Here is a 21,993-nt window from a genome sequence, read left to right on the forward strand (position 1 = left end):
TTGTTTGTTGCTAAATCTTGTAACTTTATAACGATTATTGAGAATGTGTAAGCTTCAATGGGTTTTCCTCTTTAATGTTATCTCCATTTATCATTTAATGATTGTGTTGAAAGATTCAACTATGTAATATTATTTATATTAAAAATATTAAACAAATATTCATTAAAAACCGCCTTTTATTCGATTATATACACATATGTTATTATTACACTGAACTAAGGCTGCGTTCCTGAAAGAACTTCATTCAATTACAATGGTGAGGTAGGTAACGTAAGATGCTACGTATATAAGAGGCAAGTATGCATATGTTATAAACGTTCGATGATGAAGACTGAAAGTTGATAAGGTTTCGTGACTCAAAGTTGATAAGGTAAATATTAACTCTAATCGAGTGTTAAAAAATAAATGAAAATGAATGGTGGGTATTACTTACGATTGTATATTTTATCATTATACATATAAGCTGTTTCAATTTAGTTTTGCATAATGGAGCCAAACCACAGTTTAATTTAATTTTGATTTTTTTGACATTAGCAATAATATTTTCAATATACATAGTTATATAAAACAACGTCCATCAATATTATTATTCATTATTTTTATTATTGTTTATTTTAATATTTTTCAAATGATGTGGATGTTGAAATATTATCCATTATCAAAAATACATAGATTCATACATAAGTTCGTGTCTTATAAATGTTTTGTTGTTGTAGTTTAACAGTGATTCAATTGAACTTTGCGCGCATAGTGCAGTGTTGCTAGCGGTAAAAAACAAATTTGCTGATAAACAAAATTATTTCAATTAGGTTTTGAAATTAAACAAATATAACTAAAAACATAATGATAGAATATATAGACGCTTTGAAATTAGCATAAAGGTAATGATAAATAATTACGATAGTTGTTATATTTAAATAAAAAAAATTCTAATGAAAAATATATCTTTCAAACACAAAAAATGTTACTTTTATATTAAAATTTCGTTGTAAATGAATGAAAATAAATTATTTTAATGTTTTGGGTGATGATTTGATGAAATATATCTATACAAACGAAAATGCCATATATATTTTGTGATATTGAAAATGGTCGTCGTTTAGGTTGTTAGGGCAAGTGGCGGTCGAAGCGTCTGTCAAAACAAGTCAAATTTTACCGAAGCCGTTCATCCGCCCGAGGCGCCCGCCAAAATGGTAATCCGCCCCCCGGGGGCGTAGCACCTGCTTTCTACAATGCTCTTCTTTTATTTTTTTGTATTCTTGATCGACTTTAATCCATAGAAACCCTCTGAATGATGCGCGAATTTTGCCGGCCGGTTAACGTTCATATTCGTATATGAATATTTTGACATTTAAGCTATTTAATATTGATGAAGCTTAATAAATTCAATTTAATTTAATAGTTACAATGTTGTTTAAATTAGGAACGATAATATTGTTGTATTTTAAGCCTGTCGTTTGATTTCGGAATTGTAGTGATATAACCTCAAATGTCATGTTGCTATTTATATTTTGTGTATGAAGTATCATATTTGGAAGAAACCAAGTTATGTAAGTGAATTAACACGAGAATTATCATTTTTCAGACGATCGGAAAGAATAATAAGATGCTGCAGCATATAAACTATCGAGTCCGTATAGTACTGCAAGACTCACGGACTTTCATCGGAACGTTTAAAGCATTCGACAGACATATGAATATGATCCTGGGAGATTGTGAAGAATTCAGAAAAATCAAGCCAAAAAATAAAGGTCCAGAGAGAGAAGAAAAAAGAACGCTAGGCTTTGTTTTATTACGTGGAGAAAACATTGTATCAATGTCTATAGAAGGTTTACCGCCACCAGAAGAGGGCTTGCCTAGAGTTCCAATTCCCGGTGCTGCTCCAGGTCCCGGTATGGGACGCGCCGCTGGTCGCGGAATGCCTGCAAATGTGGGTGGAGTGCCAGCTGGTCTTCAAGGTCCCGTCCGAGGGGTGGGCGGACCTTCTCAGCAACATATGACTCCCAGCGGCAGGGGGCAACTTTCCGCTCCTCCGCAGATGCGTGGAATGGGCCCTGGCATGATGGGTGGGCCTCCACCGGGCATGATGGGAATGCCCCCAGGCATGGCTGGCATGGGACGAGGAACCCCCAACATGGGCGGTCCACCAGTGATGCGTGGACCTCCGCCCGGTATGATGAGAGGAGGACCACCGAGACCGTTTTAAGTGTAGTTTTACAGAACTAAGTCACACCAAGAACTTACTGGAGATGTATATTTTGAAAAAGATTGTATTTTTGAAGTCTTTCAGTATTGGTAAAATTCAATGTAATTTGGAAAGCGATTTATTTCTCACTTTACTAGTACTATAAATATGTATGCATTTTGTAATCATTTATGGATTTTCTCTGGTTTATTGATAAAATTGCATCCTATTATTTTAGTTATAACGATTACTTTTTAATACTATGCGTCTTTTCTTTCAAACTCGTGATACCGATTTCTAGTAAATGTGTTCTTTTTTACCATCTGAAATTTCTGCAATGTACTGGGTGTAAAAATGTCGGATATTGACAACCTTTTTAAATATCGATAACAAATAATATACATATGATACAAATTGACTGAAGTAAATCAAAGTCAATTTCTTAGACATTTTCTAATGCCTCTTAAAACTTTATTTTTATTATTTTTCATTTTTTTAAATGTTAATTTCCACTTTTACATTTTTAATAAAAAGGGAATTGTCTGGATATGTGAGATGTACAATTTTATTTTGTTTGGATAACAAATAAACAAACTAAAAACGATGACAAAAATAATAATAAAAAACGGAATTCAAAACAGATTTTTTTTCTAACGTTATTTAAATTTAATATAGTTAGTAAAAGGCAAGAAAATGTGTTCACGCTAAAAATATAAAGTGGAGGTAACTAATTTTCGTTTTTAAGAAATTACTGAATTAGTTAATTTTTAAAACAATCAGTATTTAAAAAGTTGCTGCAAATATTTCGGCCTATTTTACTCGCCCAATTAAATAAATATAGTGTCATAAACTTTCAGAATTGTAAAGTTACGCATATGTGTTACGTAACAGAGATATCTCAGTAATTGTTTTTTTAAATATAAGAAATAATATTAAGATACAATTTGTAAATATTTAATTACATTTAAGTAATATTTGGAATTTGCTTTTATTTATAAAAGATGCAGGATACATTCTCGTTTTGTATTTATAAATACATTGAATTAATAATATGCAATTCAATTGAAACGCCGACGATAACCATTTTATTGTATGAAGCGAAATACATATTTCATAAATTTTTTACATGTACTATGAGTTTCAGTAAACTTTCATTTATAAATTGCGTTTTTATTTCACTCGATTGAAAAATGATACAACTTACGTTCGTTATCAAAAATTTATTAGTTGCATACTTCAAGTTACGTACAAATTAATGGCAATAGTTACACTTGGGATGACACTTGATGCCGTTCACCCCGCACTGACATCCAGCGGAAGTATCTCCCTTCCCACCAGGTCCCCACCGAGGACCCCTGGTCACCCAACATATCTCCGTTTTGCACATGGAGCACCGCAGCCAGTCGCAGCCCCACTTTTTCATCAGAATCACCTGACAAGACGGACAAGCCAAAGCCTCCCCCTTCTTCACCATATCGTCGAGCATTTGCTTCGTCTGTTGACCTTCATTCTTAGAAGGACTGTTATTACTGTTCATCTGCTCCTGATATTCTTTACAATTCTTTCCCTCGTGAATGGCCTAATATACAATAAACAAAATAAAACACTACCACTTCCTAATACATTTTGACTTAATATTTGATTTCAACTCACCTGACACGTTAGACAATTATTTTTCCTGCAAACCGGGCAAATGAACTCGTTCACATTGTCGTCGAATATACACCATCCTTTACAATCGGGTGACTTACAATGGAAAGCATTCTGTATTTTATTCTCGGCGAACCGTATCGATTTAGCTAGATGTCCCTCGTACAGAGTTTTACCGCCTATTGCTTTTATCTCCCGTTCCTGTATGTTGCTGTCGCACGAGTAATTCTCGTCTCTAAACGGACACTTCAATTCTGCATCCTCATTATACTTGATCATATTCTCTAAACACTGTTTGCAAAAGGAGTGCAGGCATTCTCTGAGCGTGACTCCGGCTTGGGGTCCGCAATTCGTCAAACATATAGGGCATTCAAAGTCCTCCGTGTTAAGGATTAATTCTCTATTGTCTAAATTGAGCAATTGCATGTAGTGGTTGCCCGAGTCGTCTATCTTTACGTTAGTCACGACTTTACTATCCCTGTATTTTTCAGCGTTTGAAGGTTTTCTCGTTCCGCACGCACTACACAGAGGACTCAAAAGACTGTTGATCAACGTGCATTCTGTGCAAATCCACGTGTTCTTTATTACATTCTTAAGTTCCGGATTACCGTTTGTGGAATTCGACGGTTTCGGTTCGTCTTCAACTTTCAGTTTAGAAATTTCTTTGACCTGTAAAATTTTCGTATCATTTTGTTCCGTTGTAACATTTTTAGGCACGGCCTTTTCAACCTGAGTAATATTGATATTTAAAGCAATATTTGGTGCATCGGACTTACTGGAAGAAGGCACGTCTTTTTTTTCCATTACTTTATTGGCTGCTTGTTCTACCAAAGGTTTTTCTGAAACGAAAATATGAACTTTAACATATATATGTAGTTTAAATCAATGGAACCAACCCACTCAAATTTTTTTTTTAACTGCAACTTCACGAATAAAATTGTATTTAACCCTTTGAATGCTAACGTCTTTTCTATTGAAAGCCCGCCACGCTGAAAATTTAGCCAACATTTCCATTTCAACTAGAATTATTTATAAATCCAATAGAAAGCAGGTATAAAATTGTAGCTAATCAAAACAAACCCTAGATAACTATCGCCGAGAATTTCGTGTTTTGTAAAGGTGTGTTTAGACCAGAGAAATGTAATATTAATAGAAGTGGCTTAGGTGTCATATTGTTGTCAAGTGACAGTTGTCCACGGACAGATCTAAATCATTTTAGCATCAGTCGTATTTGACGCTTGGTGCTCGACGTATGTCCGATAAAAACTTCTCTGTTTGTTTATATTACTCGCAAGATAGGCAAGCATCGGTAAAAATTGCACCATTCATTCAAAAACACACAATAAACAACATGGGATACATTTTTATAAGTAAATTGATCCGATTGTATTCCGTGCAATGTAGCATATTTAAAGAGACGTACCGCGTAATTCTTTTCTTATTACATCTCTCTGGTTTAGACTCTATAATATTATATATCTTGCAACAATATAAAGTAAACAAAATAAGTCTATTTATGAATGTATTTTTACAAAACTAGTTCCATCTGCTTCATTGTTGTTAAAATGTAATGCTCACAATCTAAATTCCAAGCTACAATCTAAAATACTCAGAAGTTAGGGATTTCTATCGGGTAAATCTGCTATGGTTATAAATTCAGAAATTCCGGTGTAAATCAGTCTTTATAAACATTGACACGGATTACACGACCCATGTTCAATGCTACCTGGAAAGGCTTAGCTGGTAGTATTCTTGTTTATTTTTTACCGGTCTCCGTGACGAGACAGAATGTTAAATGACAGAAAACGCAAATATCGGAAGGCAAAGATCGAAAATCGAAAGATCTTAAGTCGAAAGATCAAAAAAAAAAAATGGTGCATGGTAAATGGTACATACTCACTTAATTTGCGCGAGCAGGATACAACAGGAACAAGAGGAACAGGCTTTTCCTCCCGAATTAATGTGCGCGCGCAGAATACGGGAGGAAAAGCATGTTCCTCTTGTTCCTGTTGTATCCTGCTCGCGCAAATTAAGTAAGTATGTACCGTTTACCATGCACCATTTTTTTTGATCTTTCGACTTAAGATCTTTCGATTTTCGATCTTCCGATATTTGCGTTTTCTGTCATTTAACATTCTGTCTCGTCACGTAGACCCATTTTTTACATACTCAAAAAACAACGCCTATCCCAACAATGTATATCAGGCTTATGGACTTGTTGGCAAAACGCCGATCTGCGTTGGTCACCATTCAAAGGGTTAAAATCATATACATATATGTCTATATGAGCTGGTTGCATAAGGCACTGCTATATTTATATTATATTATATAACTAACCTAGAGCTATAACATAAAGAAATAGAGGTGTTTCAAAATCATTTTTGTTATATTGGGTCAGTGGTGCATTATCATTATCTGCCAACTGTTTCCCAATAATCCATCTCTGTGCGGCAATGGGTATGTTGAACTCCTTGGATACTTTGCTCTTAAGCTCTCCCATGTTTGTCGTTTCTGGTATTTGAATCGGGAGTGGACCTTGATGTGAGAACTGATCCTCGATGTAAATGTTAATCCTGAAACAACAAATTATATATATATGAAATTCGTAGCAATTACATACATATTACGCTAAATATTCACATCATACTTTTTCCATTTTACTTCCTTTGCGTCTACATTAGGTGAACACATAACCAAGCAGTTGACTCTTAACATGGCTAAATCTTTTGCCAATTTAGCCGCTGCAACGTCGTCTCCTTCGGTAATGGCTTGTTCTAGTTGCTTCAAAAGTACATTCGTAGTGTTCAGCGAATTGTTCGGCGATAATTTTGTTTCAACCGGTGGATTGCTCTTCAGCAATTTGCTCTCCTCGACGTTCATATACACGGCGTTCGAAGTTGTCTGCAGTGCTGTGGTTGTCGGTGGTTGATATTTCGCTGTGATCTTTTCGGGTGCTTCGTAGATCTGATCACTTTTGCAGAGGACGCTTTTGGTCTGTGCAAAACTGCTCACTTTGCTGGAAGCCGAATTGTTTTGTATTTTTGTTTCCGTTTTGGGTACTTCTACTTTCGAAGGCTCAACGAGAGGAATAGGTTTGTACAGTTCACTTATTATTTTACTGTCGCATTTTTTTGCAGGCACACTTTTTTCTGGTGCTTGAGTGATATTTGCACTGACGTGATTTAGTTCATTTTTAGTGACGTCAAGTTTTTGTGGTATGACTTGTATGTGTTGAATATTAAAGAAGTTTGCCCTTCTATCAGCGGGCTCGGATGAATGCTGTGGATTAATTTCTGGAACAACTACCTGATTTTTCTTGTTTTCTTGAACGCCCTCTGGATTTTCCTTAATTATATTGGTCTTGGGTCGTTTGGGTAGCGAATTTTTCATTTCTTTCAAAAGTTCTCTGAGTCTTATCTTCTCTTCCATTTCAGTGAGTTTCTGTTGTGTTTGTTCCATTGATTTACTTTGAATATTATTCTCAATGGGGTCCTTCTTTGTATTCTGTGAAGCCGTGGCAAGATCTGGAAGAGCAGAAAAAATTTCAGCTTTGAAAGATTTCGATATTTCCCCTTCGTGAGGTAGATTCTGTGCAGGGATATTTTTTATGGAGTTATCTGTATCGGATGAACTCGTCGACAGATTATTTTCATTTATAACTTGTGCTTTAGTTAGACCATTTTCAACGCTGTTCTGATTGGTTATGCTTAAAACGTCATTCCTTATAATGTTATTATTGGAAAGTCTAATTTCTATATTATTGGTGACTTTTGAATTTCCTTGTGGGTTGGAGAGAGCGTTGAATTTGGAAATGAGATCCCGAGCTGACGACGGCTTGTTAATGGCGTTGGTCTTCCACATAAGAATATCGGTTTCCCCGTTTTCTATATTTGATTTGTGGTGTTTAATTATTTCCGCAGCTTCTCGGTCCAGCTCGCTGATGTTGGGCAACAGTCGCGATACCCTCTTCTCGTTTTTGTTCTCTGATTCGGACTTGTCGTTGTTGTTAATTCGGAAATTGTCGAATAGCTGTGAACATCTGAAGAAACCCACTTCGGGAAACTCGTGTTTCTTTTTCTTCGCGATGTCTTGAATGCTATTTTTATTATGCTTCACTTTGCTCTCACGCTTGTACCAAGGTTTGGGCGATATCTCGGCATTCGAGACGTCTGCATTCTGCACTGGAGACAACTTTTTGCCCTTTTCTTCTACCGATTTCCTTTCTTTCAACGGAGATTTGGTCAATGGCGAACCGGTCTTTTTGGTCAGTTCAATATCGCTAAATTTCGGCATCACTAACGGTGGTGGTGGAGCTTTGCGTTTTTTTCTATACGATTTTATATATTCAGGACTGATCGGGGGGAGGGGTGCTTTTCTCTTTCCCTTGACGTGAGTTCCTGTTTTCACATTTCTGGACGATAAGCTCGCCGTTTTCCTGTCATTGAACTCATTTAAACTATCTATTTTCAGTTTGCTAAACGTGGGCAAACTGAATGTATCGTACATCACATTCGTCGGTTCGCTCTGTTCGCTTTTGCTAACATTTTCGCTTCTATCAATTTTACTACTAATCGTACCGCTCGAATATAGACTATATTTTTTTCTAAGACTTATATTTTTATCTAGATGTCTTCTCTTGTTGCGCTCCAGAATCAATTTATGATAGGTTTCCGTGTAAGGACCTGGAGAGAAGAATTTTTCAGGTTGGGACGCTTCACCATAGGGCTTATACTTGTTGGCTGGTAAGAATGCAAAGCTGGCTACTGTAGCAGTACTAGAGCTTGAACTGTTTTCTTCGGAAGATTCTGAACTGGAGTCTGAAGAGGGCTCCTCTTCTTCGTGTCTTTGGAGGTTTTCTACTTTTCTGAACCAGCTGAGGAACGACCTGAAGCCTGCCGAACGAGGCCTTTGACCTATGGCTTTATTTGAGTTTATTTTAAACTCATCCGCTTTATCTTGGACTGGGGAACTGACTTTGGTCGATTTCTTCAATTTGGGACTGTTGTGATTTCTGCTGTCAGAACTCAAATCGCGATTCATGCTTTTCGGGGAGACCTTTGTGATTATCTGAAAGAAAGACGAACGCCATAACACCACATGAAAATAAGATTTTTAATCGCAAATTTTGTATACCATAAACGTGTTACTATAATTTTGAATATAATTTAATCAGAAAGGAAAAATTTCGACGGCAATTTCGTTTATAATATTTATTTATTCCTTTGTTTTACTTTTATCTATATTCAAAATTGAATATAGAAACATAAAAATATGGAAAATGAACATATGGTAGTCAAAATAAATGGTATGATGTGGATCTGATTCCCTAGATATCCAGGCAACGTTCCGATCTCCTAAAATTACCTCGTATTACATATATTTTGTTTGATTTTCCCCAAGAGTATGTCCACTGATGACGGTATTCGAAAGCATCGTATTATTTAGCGGTCGCAACTAAAATAGTCTCCACGATTCACAGTTACATATGTATATACTAACTTTTGTTTGTTTCTCGCTCATCCAAAACATTAAAACAATATGAACACTACATACATACCGATGCCAATCTGCAGTCTGGTCTGGTTTGATCGGTTTAGTCGAATAATCTAATTTGAAACACTTGAGGTATAATGTATTTCGTGTCGGCGAGCAAATGAACAAATTGCTCAAAATTAACAACCTCGTTGACGTTTAGGAACGGGATTATTGTCTATTAAAAAGAAGACGTGCATTCGTCAGTGCAGAATTGTGTTTTTTGTACCATGAAAGTGAAGCTGTGTGTAATATTAATTATGTGATTCATGGGATTTATCCGTGAAAATGTCGAGTGTGTGCTTTGTGTGTATTCGCACTTCTTCATCATAAACATCGCATTGTTGTATATTTACACACAGGGTGTTGTTGCAATAGCTATGCACAAATTATTAATTGAAGGTGTTTTAAAAAAAAAACAGTGTGAATAATGATTGGTACACTTGACTCATGACGCAGGAGCAAATTATAGTTTAGACTTTTATTTTGACAAGACATTTCTGTCTCATTTACGAACTACGACTAACAGCTGACCGGAAATAGGCAACTCCTACTTAAACGCATAAAGATTATCTAGAATGCAGAATATAATAATTTGATTAAATCTTATTTAACACATCCAGCCCGGCGCATGATTTCATACATTTGCCCATGTGGCACCCAATTACGCGTGACAGAATTAAATCACTTTATATAATGAGTTGTCCCCAAATCTTTAGAGCTTTATAGGAATTTTAGTGTTGGGGTGCTCAATGAAGTGGAACCGTAAAATTATAGTCTGCTATAGCACTATCCGCGTGGCCACCGGTGGTACACGCCGGGTTGAACGTGTTAAACGCATAAAGATTATCTAGAATGCAGAATATAATAATTTGATTAAATCTTATTTAATAAAAATATAGAAAAAGATTTTTTTAAATAATAAGTAAGAAAAGGCGGTCAGGATGCTTTTGACCAAAAAAAGGGTTCACTATCGTCAATTTCTATTGTCAACCTTTTTTTTTTGCTCTCTAACTTAACCCTTTTTTGGGAAATGGAAACTCCACCGTCGAAGACTAATAATAAGAATCCTTTTAAGTAATAAATTCAGTTACACTAATAAATAAAAGTCATTCTTACAAGACTTTTCTATGTTTCACTTCGTTTATTGGTCTAACAACATATTATATTATATCCTACATTCTTCCGATCGATTTGAAACTTTGCCATTTTGCGCGGTTTGATCAGCAATTGATATTCAAATCAATTCCGCCAGTATGATATTGAAAAATAATCGTAATAGACACGCTTGAAAATGCTACAATTTTGTTTTGTTTGACGTTCACTTTATATTGGGGTTTATTTAAACTGCCTTTTCGTTGAGCTTGTTATGAAAATACTGTGGTGTGGTACAAATATAATATGGTGATGAATAATTTTACCATTATTTCGAATCAAGGGCAAATATTTACAATAAAGATGCCGAGATTTTGTAACATGAAAGGGAGAATTACTAAAGCAATAATTACCCTTAGTTATATGTATATTCGACATTTGAGTTCTGAGGCTGAATTGCTATTAATAAGTAAACAGAGTACAATTTTGGTCAAACAAACTCTTCCTAAAATTATTATGTATTTAAATTTAAAATTCTATGGTATCTTCTCAATCTAATTAAATAATTTAATTTTTTACTAGATTTGTCTGAGGAATTGTATCATATGTACATATATCAGTTGACAACCCTGATATGATTTGATCGCGCCGGACGATTCATTTGTTTATTTAAATTTTAAACTCACTCACAATTATATAATATTAAAATTAAAATGTTACTCTAGTGATGCATTTTTTCGCATTGAAATCTACACAGATGTTATTCCTAAATTCAGCAAATCTATTTGATGTAAAAGTGAACTATTAATGGCGGATCAAATCTCACTATTTTTATTCCCGATGGAAGTACACAGTGCGGATATCCGCACACGATGAAGTGAAAACAAATCGGGATTACCTTGAAATAGATAGTTGAGCGTGTTTAAAGATAGGTCCGTTTAACACAAAGACGCTCATGGATTATCGTCACACTTCACATGGTTACTCACTCGCACTAAATATAACCGAATTTTCGCGCACTCGACCGACACTCGACCCGGGACGATCCCGTTTCACATGGTCGTCGGGATCGGGATCGGGATCGGGATCGAGCCGGGACTCGACGGTCCCACCTGCACTTTCATGGACGACTGCTCGGTCGGTGGCTGATGATGCCTGATGGCCGCCCGCGACTTTTGCATTTAAATTTAGAACAGCGGTGGCGCCATCCACCATGGTGCATTGTGCGAACTGACACGCCTTTCGCGCCAAATCTCTCCGATTTGAATCTTATCAGAACGTTGGCTCGAAGCTACGACTCATAAATGGAAATAATGGGTCTATTTGCATCCGGTGATGCGTGATAGTATCTATGAAGTCTTTTATTTATTCAATTATTCACAACACATCGGAGAGAGTACGTAGTAATTGGATGTAGATTTTTGAGTGATGAAATATATGTGCATGAATTGGTTTTGTATTCAAATTGTAAGCAAATTTGATGGACGACAACAATATGCCCTGCCTGAGTGCGTCAGATGTTGTGTTACTATTGTTATTATTATAAGTTATTATTACTTTCGTTGCTATTACTGCCGAGACTGAATTATTATTATTACTGCCGAGACTGAATGTGATATTTTCCACCTTAGTGAGCGTAAATTGTCGGAAATTACTCTAACCCATTTATCTGGTAGTCTGCGCTCATCATTGTTTTCATGATTGATTGTGATTTATGAGTGAAATTTTGATTAACTCTCTTCCATTTGGGCCTACAGGGATGTTTTGTATTTGTAGTTGTTTCTTACATATTTATTGAAACTGGCTGTAGGTGCAAGGCATTCCTTATGCTATATTTTATTTGATATTTTTACTTTATCTGTTATTATTAAATGCTATTTTTTATGTATGTATGGATGTATTTATGTTTATGTTTAATTGTTATTTTGTTTTTTTTCTTTTTTGTGTTATATTTTTTGACCATTGTGGCGCTTTAGGAATTCCTGTTATGCCACAATGGTCTGTTTAAAATAAATAAATAAATAAATTACTGTTATCATGTTATTATTACTGAATGACCGGCCACAGCGACGCGTTGGAGATCTCTGTAATGTCACTGTGGCTTATATGTTAAATAAATAAATAAAAAATAAAAAAAATATCGTCGTAATTCAAAACATTGTTGTAATTCAAAACATCAACGATGATCTAATTTTAGCTCAATCTCGCTCGTTAGCTTAATTTTGATATTTAATTTCTATTTTTTTATTTAATTTTTATTTCGATATTTTGTACGCTACTGGTTTTAAAAGTTGGCCCAAAATCGTCATTGGTTAAATATTTCCGAAGGGGAATTTTCAATTTAAATGACACATAGACAATATTTGTTTGCGTGCAACAAAAATGCTGGGATTCTTACTAAGAGTTAGCAAACCTTTCCAGAGTACGTTGGTGCTTAAAATTCTTTATGAATCTTTAGTACGTAGTATTCTAGAATTTTCTTCTATTATATGGAATCCTACCCATATAACTCATTCATTGAAGATTGAGAGAATCCAAAAACGGTTTCTCAGATATCTTTATTTGAAACAGTATGGTTATTATCCTTGACTATATCCTAGTGCATTCCTATTAGGGGCGTTAGGTTTCAACTCATTGGAGTCTCGTCGGAATATGTTACTGGGAAGACACTTTTTTAAGCTGTTGAATGGGATAATACACAATCGTCAGGTTCTAAAGGAATTTAGGTTTAATGCACCTTGTAAATTCAGGGACTTGAGAAATCGTGATTTGTTTGTTCCTCCTGTGGCTCGCACAAATATGTTGTCAACGGCTCCTATATCTAGAGCGATATATCTGCTTAACAGGATTTCTGGTGAAATTGACCTCTTCAATATAAAATATACTAATCTGGTTGAGTGGTTGTTGAGGAATGCCAGTGGTTGATTTTGCCTAGTATAAATATTAATGATTGTTATTACTTTATCTATGTTTTTTCTTTTTTTTATGATTTTAATGATGTTGTGTTAATATTGTTATTATTATAAGTTATTATTACTGTTATCATGTTATTATTACTGAATGACCGGCCACAGCGACGCGTTGGAGATCTCTGTAATGTCACTGTGGCTAATATGTTAAATAAATAAATAAAAAATAAAAAAATATCGTCGTAATTCAAAACATTGTTGTAATTCAAAACATCAACGATGATCTAATTTTAGCTCAATCTCGCTCGTTAGCTTAATTTTGATATTTAATTTAAATTTTTTTATTTCGATATTTTGTACGCTACTGGTTTTAAAAGTTGGCCCAAAATCGATGTTGGTTAAATATTTCCGAAGGGGGAAACACAGTAGTTATCGTGACGACTTAAAAGAAACAATAACAAGGTTTTTTCGCCCGTAATTATAATATTTCTCTGGTTGTAATGCGCATCGTCGTAATTCAAAACATTATTGTAATTCAAAACATCAACGATGATCTAATTTTAGCTCAATCTCGCTCGTTAGCTTAATTTTGATATTTAATTTCAATTTTTTTATTTAATTTTTATTTCGATATTTTGTACGCTACTGGTTTTAAAAGTTGGCCCAAAATCGTCGTTGGTTTGGTGCGTACGGACCATAAGTCCGAGCAGTGCGCACACGGTTCGGTGATTACTGGTCACAAATTACTCGTCACAAAGTCACTAAAATCTCTATAACGGAACATCTGGTAGCCGAAAAGTCCATCATACTAACGATAACTATCATAGTAACGAGAACTTGAGTGCCAAATATTGTGTATTCGCGATTTTCATGGCAAAAATTGTCTTTGTGACCACCCCAATGTGACGAATAGTCCATTTACCGCGCACACATAAGGTACACGTGTCGTTAATCTGTGGTTCAGTCTGTCTGACGCTTGTCGATCGTTTGCACCGCATCGATATATATTACTTAATCTATGTGTGTATGTACAGTGTACACGTAGTATAAGGTGACCATTCGTACTGTTTTTACCAATACAGTACTGGTTTTTTGAGTATCTGTCCTGGAAGTCGTGAGATAAAGCCAGTACACTTTTTTATCTTATAGATGAATTTAAATATACAAAGCCTTCAGCGAAAATGATATCTCCTACGAAAATATAGGCAAATTAATCATATATTGACTTTTTTCTTCGATGAACAATATGTGGTCCAGTGATAAGACGCAATATTGAATGTTAAAACTTTAAAATGTTTGCTAATCTACATATATATGAATAATTTTAACCAGTTTTGTGTAGAATTTTATAAGAACATTAAAAAAATTAGTTATTTATGTTAGTTTTTAATAATGGAAGTATTAAGAAAAACATTTTTTTTTGATAAAATGTCCCGGTTTTCAATTTGAAAAATATGGTCACCTTAACGTGGTAATAGATGAAGTTTTGTGATTATGCAAAAATTCGATCGCAGTATCGATCACTGATCACGGTTCCACGGATTTCAAAAAATGTGAATGTGACTGTATTTTGGAGATAATTTGAAATGTTTTCGGTTACGATGTAAGTTTCTTTCAGAATTTTAGGTTGATTGGAAGTGGTACCTCCCCTTATATGTATGTATGTAAGTTTCCTCTTTTTTATGAGATTTTAAATTTAGCCAATCCGTGCTCGACGGATTGGCTCAAGCTTTTTTTATTGCAACTAGTGACCAGGTGAAGGTATTCGACGGTTCTCTTCAGGTTAGGTGTGAATCGTTTTATCTATAAATCGCAATATCAATTTATGCCCCTTCCTCTTAAAAAAAGGAAAACCTTCATTATTCTCATGTGTGTGAGAAAGATTTGTTACTTTTATTGATTTGAAGAGTCTTCAGAGGTAAGGGGAGTCAAATCGAGGTATAAGAAAAAACTTTGGTAGGTTTCAATCTTTCATAGATGCTCTTCTTGGTGGTCGGGTTCCGAATGAATCCTGAGACCAACCCGCCGGCTTTTATAGTTTGTAAACCACGTGGTTTTGGTCGTTTAGTCGAGCTCGTTCATTGGTTGGTAAGCCGAGCTCTCCGATTGGTCGATGATTCGGGCTCTCAGAGTGCCGCGCGATAATTTGGCGGCGTGCACTGATCGTCTTATCTTTACCCAACAAGTTATTTTTTAAAAATAATTAGGGCACCTTAGTTGTCCTTAATCCATACATACCATATGAAAAAATTGAGTCGGTGATTATTCCGCACAAAGCGATCTCGCACGTCACTAAAATCTCGATCACGAAACGTTTGGCACCCAAAAATTTCATTCATCGGGAGTTACACACGCGAACTATCATACTAACGAGAATTAGAGTTCTAGATATTCCGTAATCGCGATTTTTATGGCAACGATTGTCGTGTGCGCTTTCACAATGTGCGAAATAATCCGTTTACCGAAAAAATTGTATCATTCCGGTTATTTAATCAACCAGCATACAAATTTTTAATTACACTAATTTAATAAGTATTTTTAGATATGATTATTTTGTAGCTGTTATACAATTTGATTAAATTATTAACCGTGTATTTCAGATTTGATACGGTTTTGGATTCAGTTCCAATATGAGAATTGCATTCTTTTGACAAGTACACAACTTCTTCAGTAAATGTATTATGTATAAGTAAGTAAAGAACAGTTATTTGAAAAGGTAAGTGAACGTTTGTATCGATTGTTCAATCAATCTTATCAAATTAATAAATGATATATGTATGTATTTCGAAATGTTGCATATTCAGTATTCCATTTGCATTCCATCTGGGTGAATGACTTCAAACACTCGAGAATAATACTGAAGAAGTCGATTCAAATAACCCGAACGGATGCATCCATGGTATAATATTAGATTTACTTCCACAATTTGGAAAATATAATATGATGTTTTCGCTGTATGCAATATAATATATATATATATATATATATATATATATATATATATATATCACAACAAAATCCATTATATGATGCCTTTATGTTACATAGAAGTACAAATATTAAGCTAAGAAAGTTCTCACAACACAAGGAGTAAGTAGTCTTCCAGTTTATAGTTCTCAAAATTAAATTTTTGCCACGTAAATTTAATCTATACAATCATAATTGGTAAAAAAAAGACAAATTTAGTATTTGAAATTAAGTATATTTAAAAAATATTAAAACAGATAATTGAAAAAAGTTATGGAATAGGTTGACAATATAATCATTATGCTTGTACTTCCATTTGTTGCTTAGGTCTACGATATTCGGCTTCTACTTCGATAACTTCTGTAGACAATACTTCAGTTGTACCGCGAGGATACAAATATTTTCCCTGACAAACACCTTTCTTACAAGCTTCTTCGTGAGTGCGAATGTAATCAATTGTATCCTTTTTAATGACGCATAGATCCACATTGGAACCGGAGCCAAGATCATTGAATATACCGGCAGCGATAGCGTCACGAACCAATTTCTTACCTTCTTCTTCAGTCATGTTTGGCTTCCAGCGGGATTCAAACACAGACATGGCTGCCAAAGACCCAGAACCTTAAACGAACATAAAAATTATAACCCCAACCTATTATTATTATATAGATATTTTATATGATTTTAATTACCCATTGTTGCATATGGTAATTTATCTACAGAGCCATGAGGATAGATACAATAGATATGAGGGCCGAGGCTATCAACTCCCCCGAGTACCAGAGCTGCTCCAACATGTCCTTGATATCTGAACAAGTGACGCTTAAGAAGAGTTGCAGCGGTCGCTACTGCTACCGTACGTCCACTGTGTAACTGTTGTAGCTTCAGCTGAGAAGCGATCATTTTGGTTGTCATTTCAGTATCGGCGGCAGTTCCTGCTCCACAGCAATACATATTCTCAGCTAAGAAATGTATTTTTTCACAGTTTTTGTCGGAAACGATTGAGCCTTCGGTGGCTCGAGTATCAGCGCCTAATATAACTCCGTCGCCGTATATAATTCCGACGATGGTTGTGCCGGTCTTCCTGGTGCGCGGTGCCGGGAATCCTTTTTCCGATAGAAAAGCATTTCTGAAATGAATGATAATAGAAATTGAGCGTTTGAGGTTATGATTACTTTTGATTGAATTGAAGTGTCATGTCAGTTGAGTGAGATTGCACATTGAGAAAGCCGGTAGTATAAACAGTTATTAATGGACAACGAGGGTTATTTGGGGTTGAAAGGCTAACCGGTAGCAGTTATCGAATGAAAATCCCGTGGGGGCAGAATCCTGAAGCAAACAGCCAGCCATTTCGACGCTAACCAAAATTGACTACAAACGAAACGAACAGTCACTAACTCTTTGGCCCAAATGCGAACAAATGTCGACTCATGTAATGTGACATCGATGTTGTCACATTTCTTTTGAATAAATAAATTGATTTTATGGACTTTATTCTGTTCATTTTCACGAATAAATACATATATTCAGAATTTTAAAATCACAAAAACGAAAAGGCAGACATGAAAAATTAGGAATAATATCAAAATCATCTAGAGATTTATCATCCACTGTTGGATAAAGATCTTTCCATTCGTCTCTATTTTCAAAGATAAACGGACTATTTTGCACATTGTGATCACGTACACGACAATCGTTGCCACGAAAATCGCTAATTCGGAATATCTGGCATTCGAGCTCTCGTTAGTACTGTGGCGGCTTTATGGCATGCTCAAGTTTCGGTCACCTTCCTTCGAGTTGGGACCTACTCGGCCGCGTTCAAAAGTTGCTACAGTACTTCTTCCTCAGCTGCCATAATAAACACTCGTCCATCAAAAAGCCAGTCGTCTCATTCACTCTACCCCTACCCCTAGTACGATGGTTCGTGTGGGTAAATTTCGATGGTTAGAATTTTCGGATGCCAGATATTCCATGATTAAGATTTTAGTGACATGTCAATAATCACCGAACCGTTTTGAATTAATCTCATGCATCTCACCCTACACATTTTTCAATTTTTTCCAGGGGGAGGGCAAAAGTTGACCAGTTTTTGGTTATTTTTTGGAAGAGGCTTCTGATCGACATGTTTAAATTTGTTAAAGTTTCTGCTGGCCTAAACTTTTAATAACGAATATTCGATTTGATTACGATTCATAGTATTTGTTCAAATGAAATGTATGTTACTGGCCTGGCCAAATTTAGTGGAGGGCAAATTCCCTCTTTTGGACTCCCAAATGACGTCCCTGCCGTTCAAAGGTCTGTTCATACCTATCCAGCATGACCCGTATCCTACAGGTATCATGCAAATGCGAATAGTATTATTTGGTACATTCTATATGGACGCGCATGAATGCATAAATGCGCAAATAGGATTGTAAATAGGTTTTTGAGCTCTTTTTCCTATTATGCTTTAGATTAACATTAGAATAATATAATACTGTGATTAATAACCAAATTAAATTAAATTCTAAAATAGAAAATGATCAGTAGATCAGTAGCTATTAAAATAGATATAAGATGTACTGTGAACATAATTTCGTAATAATAAAAAGCATTTAAAAATCAAAAAAATAAATGCGCATGCGCGAATGGAGTATGAATACGTCCATATAATGTACCAAAGAATACTATCCGCATTTGCATTACACCTGCAGGATACGGGTCATGCTGGATAGGTATGAACAGACCTCAAATCGTTCCGTCTATTTTTATAGCTACGTGATTCACTTATTGCTATTTCAATCCCTTCACATGCTCTTTTAAATCAACTTCCCTTGTCATATTTTTCTCCCATTTATGCCATGAATACATCGTTTCATACTTATGTGAATGCACTCTGGAATTTGATGCTTAAGTTTTGCATCCGTACGTCATCACTGGTATTGGTCAAAAATCTTAGGAATAATATAAAAACGCACAAATTCATTATTTTTGTAAAGATAAATAGATTTAAATTATATTTTATGACTGTTTGATTATTTAATATGCACGTACAGCAATCTAAAGTTTGTTGAAATACGCAAATAAGAAATTCGGCATAGTTGTATAGGTTATGAAACAGGTAATCATAAAATACGACGTTACGGCCAAATATGTCAGTAGTACAGGAGGTAATGTCGATATGTATCGCGCTCCGGCAATTCGACTTTAGTCATTAGTTTTTATATTACTTATCGAATATGTCTTTATTATTGCGTGACTTCTGCAAATTTGCAATCCCTTTGAATAGAATCCGATCGAATAATACCATAAAAAGTTTAGTTTGCACAAAAACAAATTTCTTTAGTGATTTCGCAAGAAGTAGGCCGATTTCATCTCGTCCGATCACGTATGACATTTGCAAAGTTAGTCTCGTCAAATGTAGGAACTACACGAACGAAACCAAAAACGACAAGGCAAGTGCGACTGAAAACACAACGGAAGATGCAAACGCGCCTGAAAAACTAGGACTCGTCGCTAGGTTTAAACAAATGTACAGGGATTATTGGTACGTCTTGGTTCCAGTTCACGTTGCGACATCCGTTTGCTGGCTCGGCGGCTTTTACTACTTAGCTAAAAGGTAATTTTCATGTTACTATCAACAGCATGGTCAAATACGCATTGATCTAAATTTAAACTATTTATTTATTATTATTTCAGCGGCGTTGATGTGATAGCGTTACTTAAGTCCATAGGAATCTCAGAAAAATTTACTGACCCACTGAAAGATTCCAGTATGGGATACGTCGCCTTAACGTACGCTCTCTATAAAATAGCCACACCTATTCGCTACACTGTTACTCTCGGTAAGTATTCGAATATAATCCAGCCATTGTTATATCGCACAATATGATATAGTTATTTTGTCGTCTTGTTCGTTGCAGGTGGTACCACGATCTCTATTAAGTATTTACAAGCTTGGGGCTATATAAAACCAATTCCGTCTAGGGAAAAGTTAAAGGAAATGTATCAAGTGAAAAAGGACGGCTTTCAAGAGATGTATACGGAGACTAGATTAGAACTGAAACATAGAACGCAACAAATGAAGGATCGCAAGGATCATGTGATGAGTGATATCGCTAAGTACAAGCAAGAGATGCAGGACGTTAAAGAAAGTGAACTGAAGAATAAATGATAGTATTTATTTTATCAATTAAAAAAGGAAAAAATTGTATATACCGATCTAGTGTGTAATATATTTTTGAGTTTATAATATAGAACTAATAAAATGATAAACGTTGAGATTCAGTCGTTTTATATGACCAGCAGAATAGACGGTTCAAATTCCATTGGTTTCTGCTGGTCAGATCTTGGATTTGTGACTCCAGGTCGATCGTCTCCTATTAGAGTTTGCCGATTTATCTGATTTTCATTGAAACGGTTCCAACAAATTGGCAACCTTACCCATTTTCTCGCAAATCTCTTGTATAAAATGCTTCAAATTTACAAATTTGAGCATAAATGTCACTGTGGATGTAAATTGATATGTATTTACTTTGTATAATACTTGTATCAAATGTACAATGTTTTTGGCCAGGAAGGCGCATTGGGGTTACCTGTTGGGCCTTCCTGGTATAAATTATAAAAAATAAATAACACTTGAACTAGCGTAAGTATATTTGTATTATAGTTTCGCTTTGGTTATGATTGTATGCAATGTTGGGTAAGTAGATAGTAAATAGTTATGTGACATTTAACATTTATTTAAGTACTACGTATTATATTACAAATTCATAATAAACATACAAATCTTAAAGATTACACTATATAAAGATATAAATGCGCTTATTTCATAATAAAACACAATATGCTTAAAATTTATCTAAAGCTTAAAAAATCACTTCACGTGATGTCAGTTCATCATGGCGTATATATAATATAATATATTGTAATATAGCATTCGAACAAATATGCATACATATACGTATTGTATATACAAATAAATTGGCTCGAGTTTGAAGCGACGTGCGATCCGGAATCGGTTCGCCAACGTTGAAGTACAATGTACTGGAGCGGCGATGAATTACATAGAAACTAAAAGCTATCATAGTCTTGGAACATTTAATATTTATTGTGCATTTCACAGACAAAAGGCCGCTCTAGTAAATGTTACCTTAACGTTTATAAATCTAATCTAACGAACGTATGCAATACTAGACTAGTATTTTTAAACATTTTCTTAAAACACATCGAAAAAATTAACGAGTTTACAATACGATTTCGTCCCCGAACTGTCATTAGACAGAAACGTTTATTAAAATATGATCAAATTACAATCGGAAACAGTTTCGCCGAACGGAATCCAACTGTTAAAATCCGTTCGATCCCATCAGGCAAAACTGAGCCGATCGATTTGTATAATATAATATATGTGTATTAAACTAAACACTAATATACTTAACATTACCTAATAAAATATATTTGATAAATTCATTTTTAGCCCACATGCAGATTTCCAACTGGCATAATAATAAACGTACGTAAGTCGTCGTCGTCGTCGTGAGAATCATTCAATGTGTATGATTGAGAATCGTTTGATTTTATTACAATTTTACGCTTCCATTGACATTCATCAGTTTGGGTTTAACAGCTACAACTTACATAAACATCACATAATAATATCTAAGATTCAACGAT

General features: G+C 35.0%; 4 protein-coding genes across 5 annotated transcripts; 2 read left to right on the forward strand and 2 right to left on the reverse strand.

Annotated features, from left to right (window-relative positions):
* Positions 1-1,106: 1,106 nt before the first annotated feature.
* On the forward strand, positions 1,107-3,345 carry SmB (small ribonucleoprotein particle protein SmB). Its single transcript, XM_077439664.1, has 2 exons — positions 1,107-1,193; positions 1,586-3,345. Exons 1-2 carry the CDS (start codon positions 1,191-1,193, stop codon positions 2,204-2,206), a joined length of 624 nt encoding a protein of 207 aa, XP_077295790.1. The 5' UTR covers positions 1,107-1,190; the 3' UTR covers positions 2,207-3,345.
* On the reverse strand, positions 3,132-11,659 carry LOC143918015 (uncharacterized). Of its 2 annotated transcripts, none has more exons than XM_077439662.1 (5): positions 11,361-11,659; positions 6,483-8,902; positions 6,173-6,408; positions 3,839-4,674; positions 3,132-3,764 (listed from the first exon to the last, which is right to left on the reverse strand). In XM_077439662.1, the coding sequence occupies exons 2-5, from the start codon at positions 8,873-8,875 to the stop codon at positions 3,438-3,440; spliced, it is 3,792 nt and encodes a 1,263-aa protein (XP_077295788.1). In that variant the 5' UTR covers positions 8,876-8,902; positions 11,361-11,659; the 3' UTR covers positions 3,132-3,437. The 2 variants fall into 2 exon arrangements, with proteins under 2 accessions (XP_077295788.1, XP_077295789.1); XM_077439663.1 differs by having other exon boundaries at positions 11,452-11,622.
* Positions 11,660-16,554: 4,895 nt separating this feature from the next.
* Positions 16,555-17,775, reverse strand: Prosbeta2 (Proteasome beta2 subunit). The gene is made up of 3 exons (XM_077439093.1): positions 17,627-17,775; positions 17,031-17,467; positions 16,555-16,959 (listed from the first exon to the last, which is right to left on the reverse strand). The coding sequence occupies exons 1-3, from the start codon at positions 17,686-17,688 to the stop codon at positions 16,637-16,639; spliced, it is 822 nt and encodes a 273-aa protein (XP_077295219.1). The 5' UTR covers positions 17,689-17,775; the 3' UTR covers positions 16,555-16,636.
* A 1,447-nt stretch (positions 17,776-19,222) lies between these two features.
* LOC143918340 (protein FAM210A) lies at positions 19,223-21,176 on the forward strand. The gene is made up of 3 exons (XM_077440187.1): positions 19,223-19,936; positions 20,017-20,162; positions 20,241-21,176. The coding sequence occupies exons 1-3, from the start codon at positions 19,557-19,559 to the stop codon at positions 20,489-20,491; spliced, it is 777 nt and encodes a 258-aa protein (XP_077296313.1). The 5' UTR covers positions 19,223-19,556; the 3' UTR covers positions 20,492-21,176.
* The last annotated feature ends 817 nt before the right edge of the window (positions 21,177-21,993 follow it).

The sequence above is a fragment of the Arctopsyche grandis genome, chromosome 10 (genome assembly GCF_051622035.1).
Source record: "Arctopsyche grandis isolate Sample6627 chromosome 10, ASM5162203v2, whole genome shotgun sequence".
Taxonomy (NCBI): Eukaryota; Metazoa; Arthropoda; class Insecta; order Trichoptera; family Hydropsychidae; genus Arctopsyche; species Arctopsyche grandis.

Coding starts and splice junctions, on each gene's coding strand:
- Prosbeta2 (XM_077439093.1), bottom strand. CDS start 17,688: ATGGCTGGCTGTTTGCTTCAGGATTCTGCCCCCACGGGATTTTCATTC. Junction 17,468..17,626: donor TCATTCGATAACTGCTACCG/GTTAGCCTTTCA, acceptor CATTCATTTCAG/AAATGCTTTTCTATCGGAAA. Junction 16,960..17,030: donor ATTACCATATGCAACAATGG/GTAATTAAAATC, acceptor TGTTCGTTTAAG/GTTCTGGGTCTTTGGCAGCC.
- LOC143918015 (XM_077439662.1), bottom strand. CDS start 8,875: ATGAATCGCGATTTGAGTTCTGACAGCAGAAATCACAACAGTCCCAAA. Junction 6,409..6,482: donor AAGGAAGTAAAATGGAAAAA/GTATGATGTGAA, acceptor TTGTTGTTTCAG/GATTAACATTTACATCGAGG. Junction 4,675..6,172: donor TCTTTATGTTATAGCTCTAG/GTTAGTTATATA, acceptor TTTTCGTTTCAG/AAAAACCTTTGGTAGAACAA.
- LOC143918340 (XM_077440187.1), top strand. CDS start 19,557: ATGTCTTTATTATTGCGTGACTTCTGCAAATTTGCAATCCCTTTGAAT. Junction 19,937..20,016: donor TTTTACTACTTAGCTAAAAG/GTAATTTTCATG, acceptor TTATTATTTCAG/CGGCGTTGATGTGATAGCGT. Junction 20,163..20,240: donor TCGCTACACTGTTACTCTCG/GTAAGTATTCGA, acceptor TGTTCGTTGCAG/GTGGTACCACGATCTCTATT.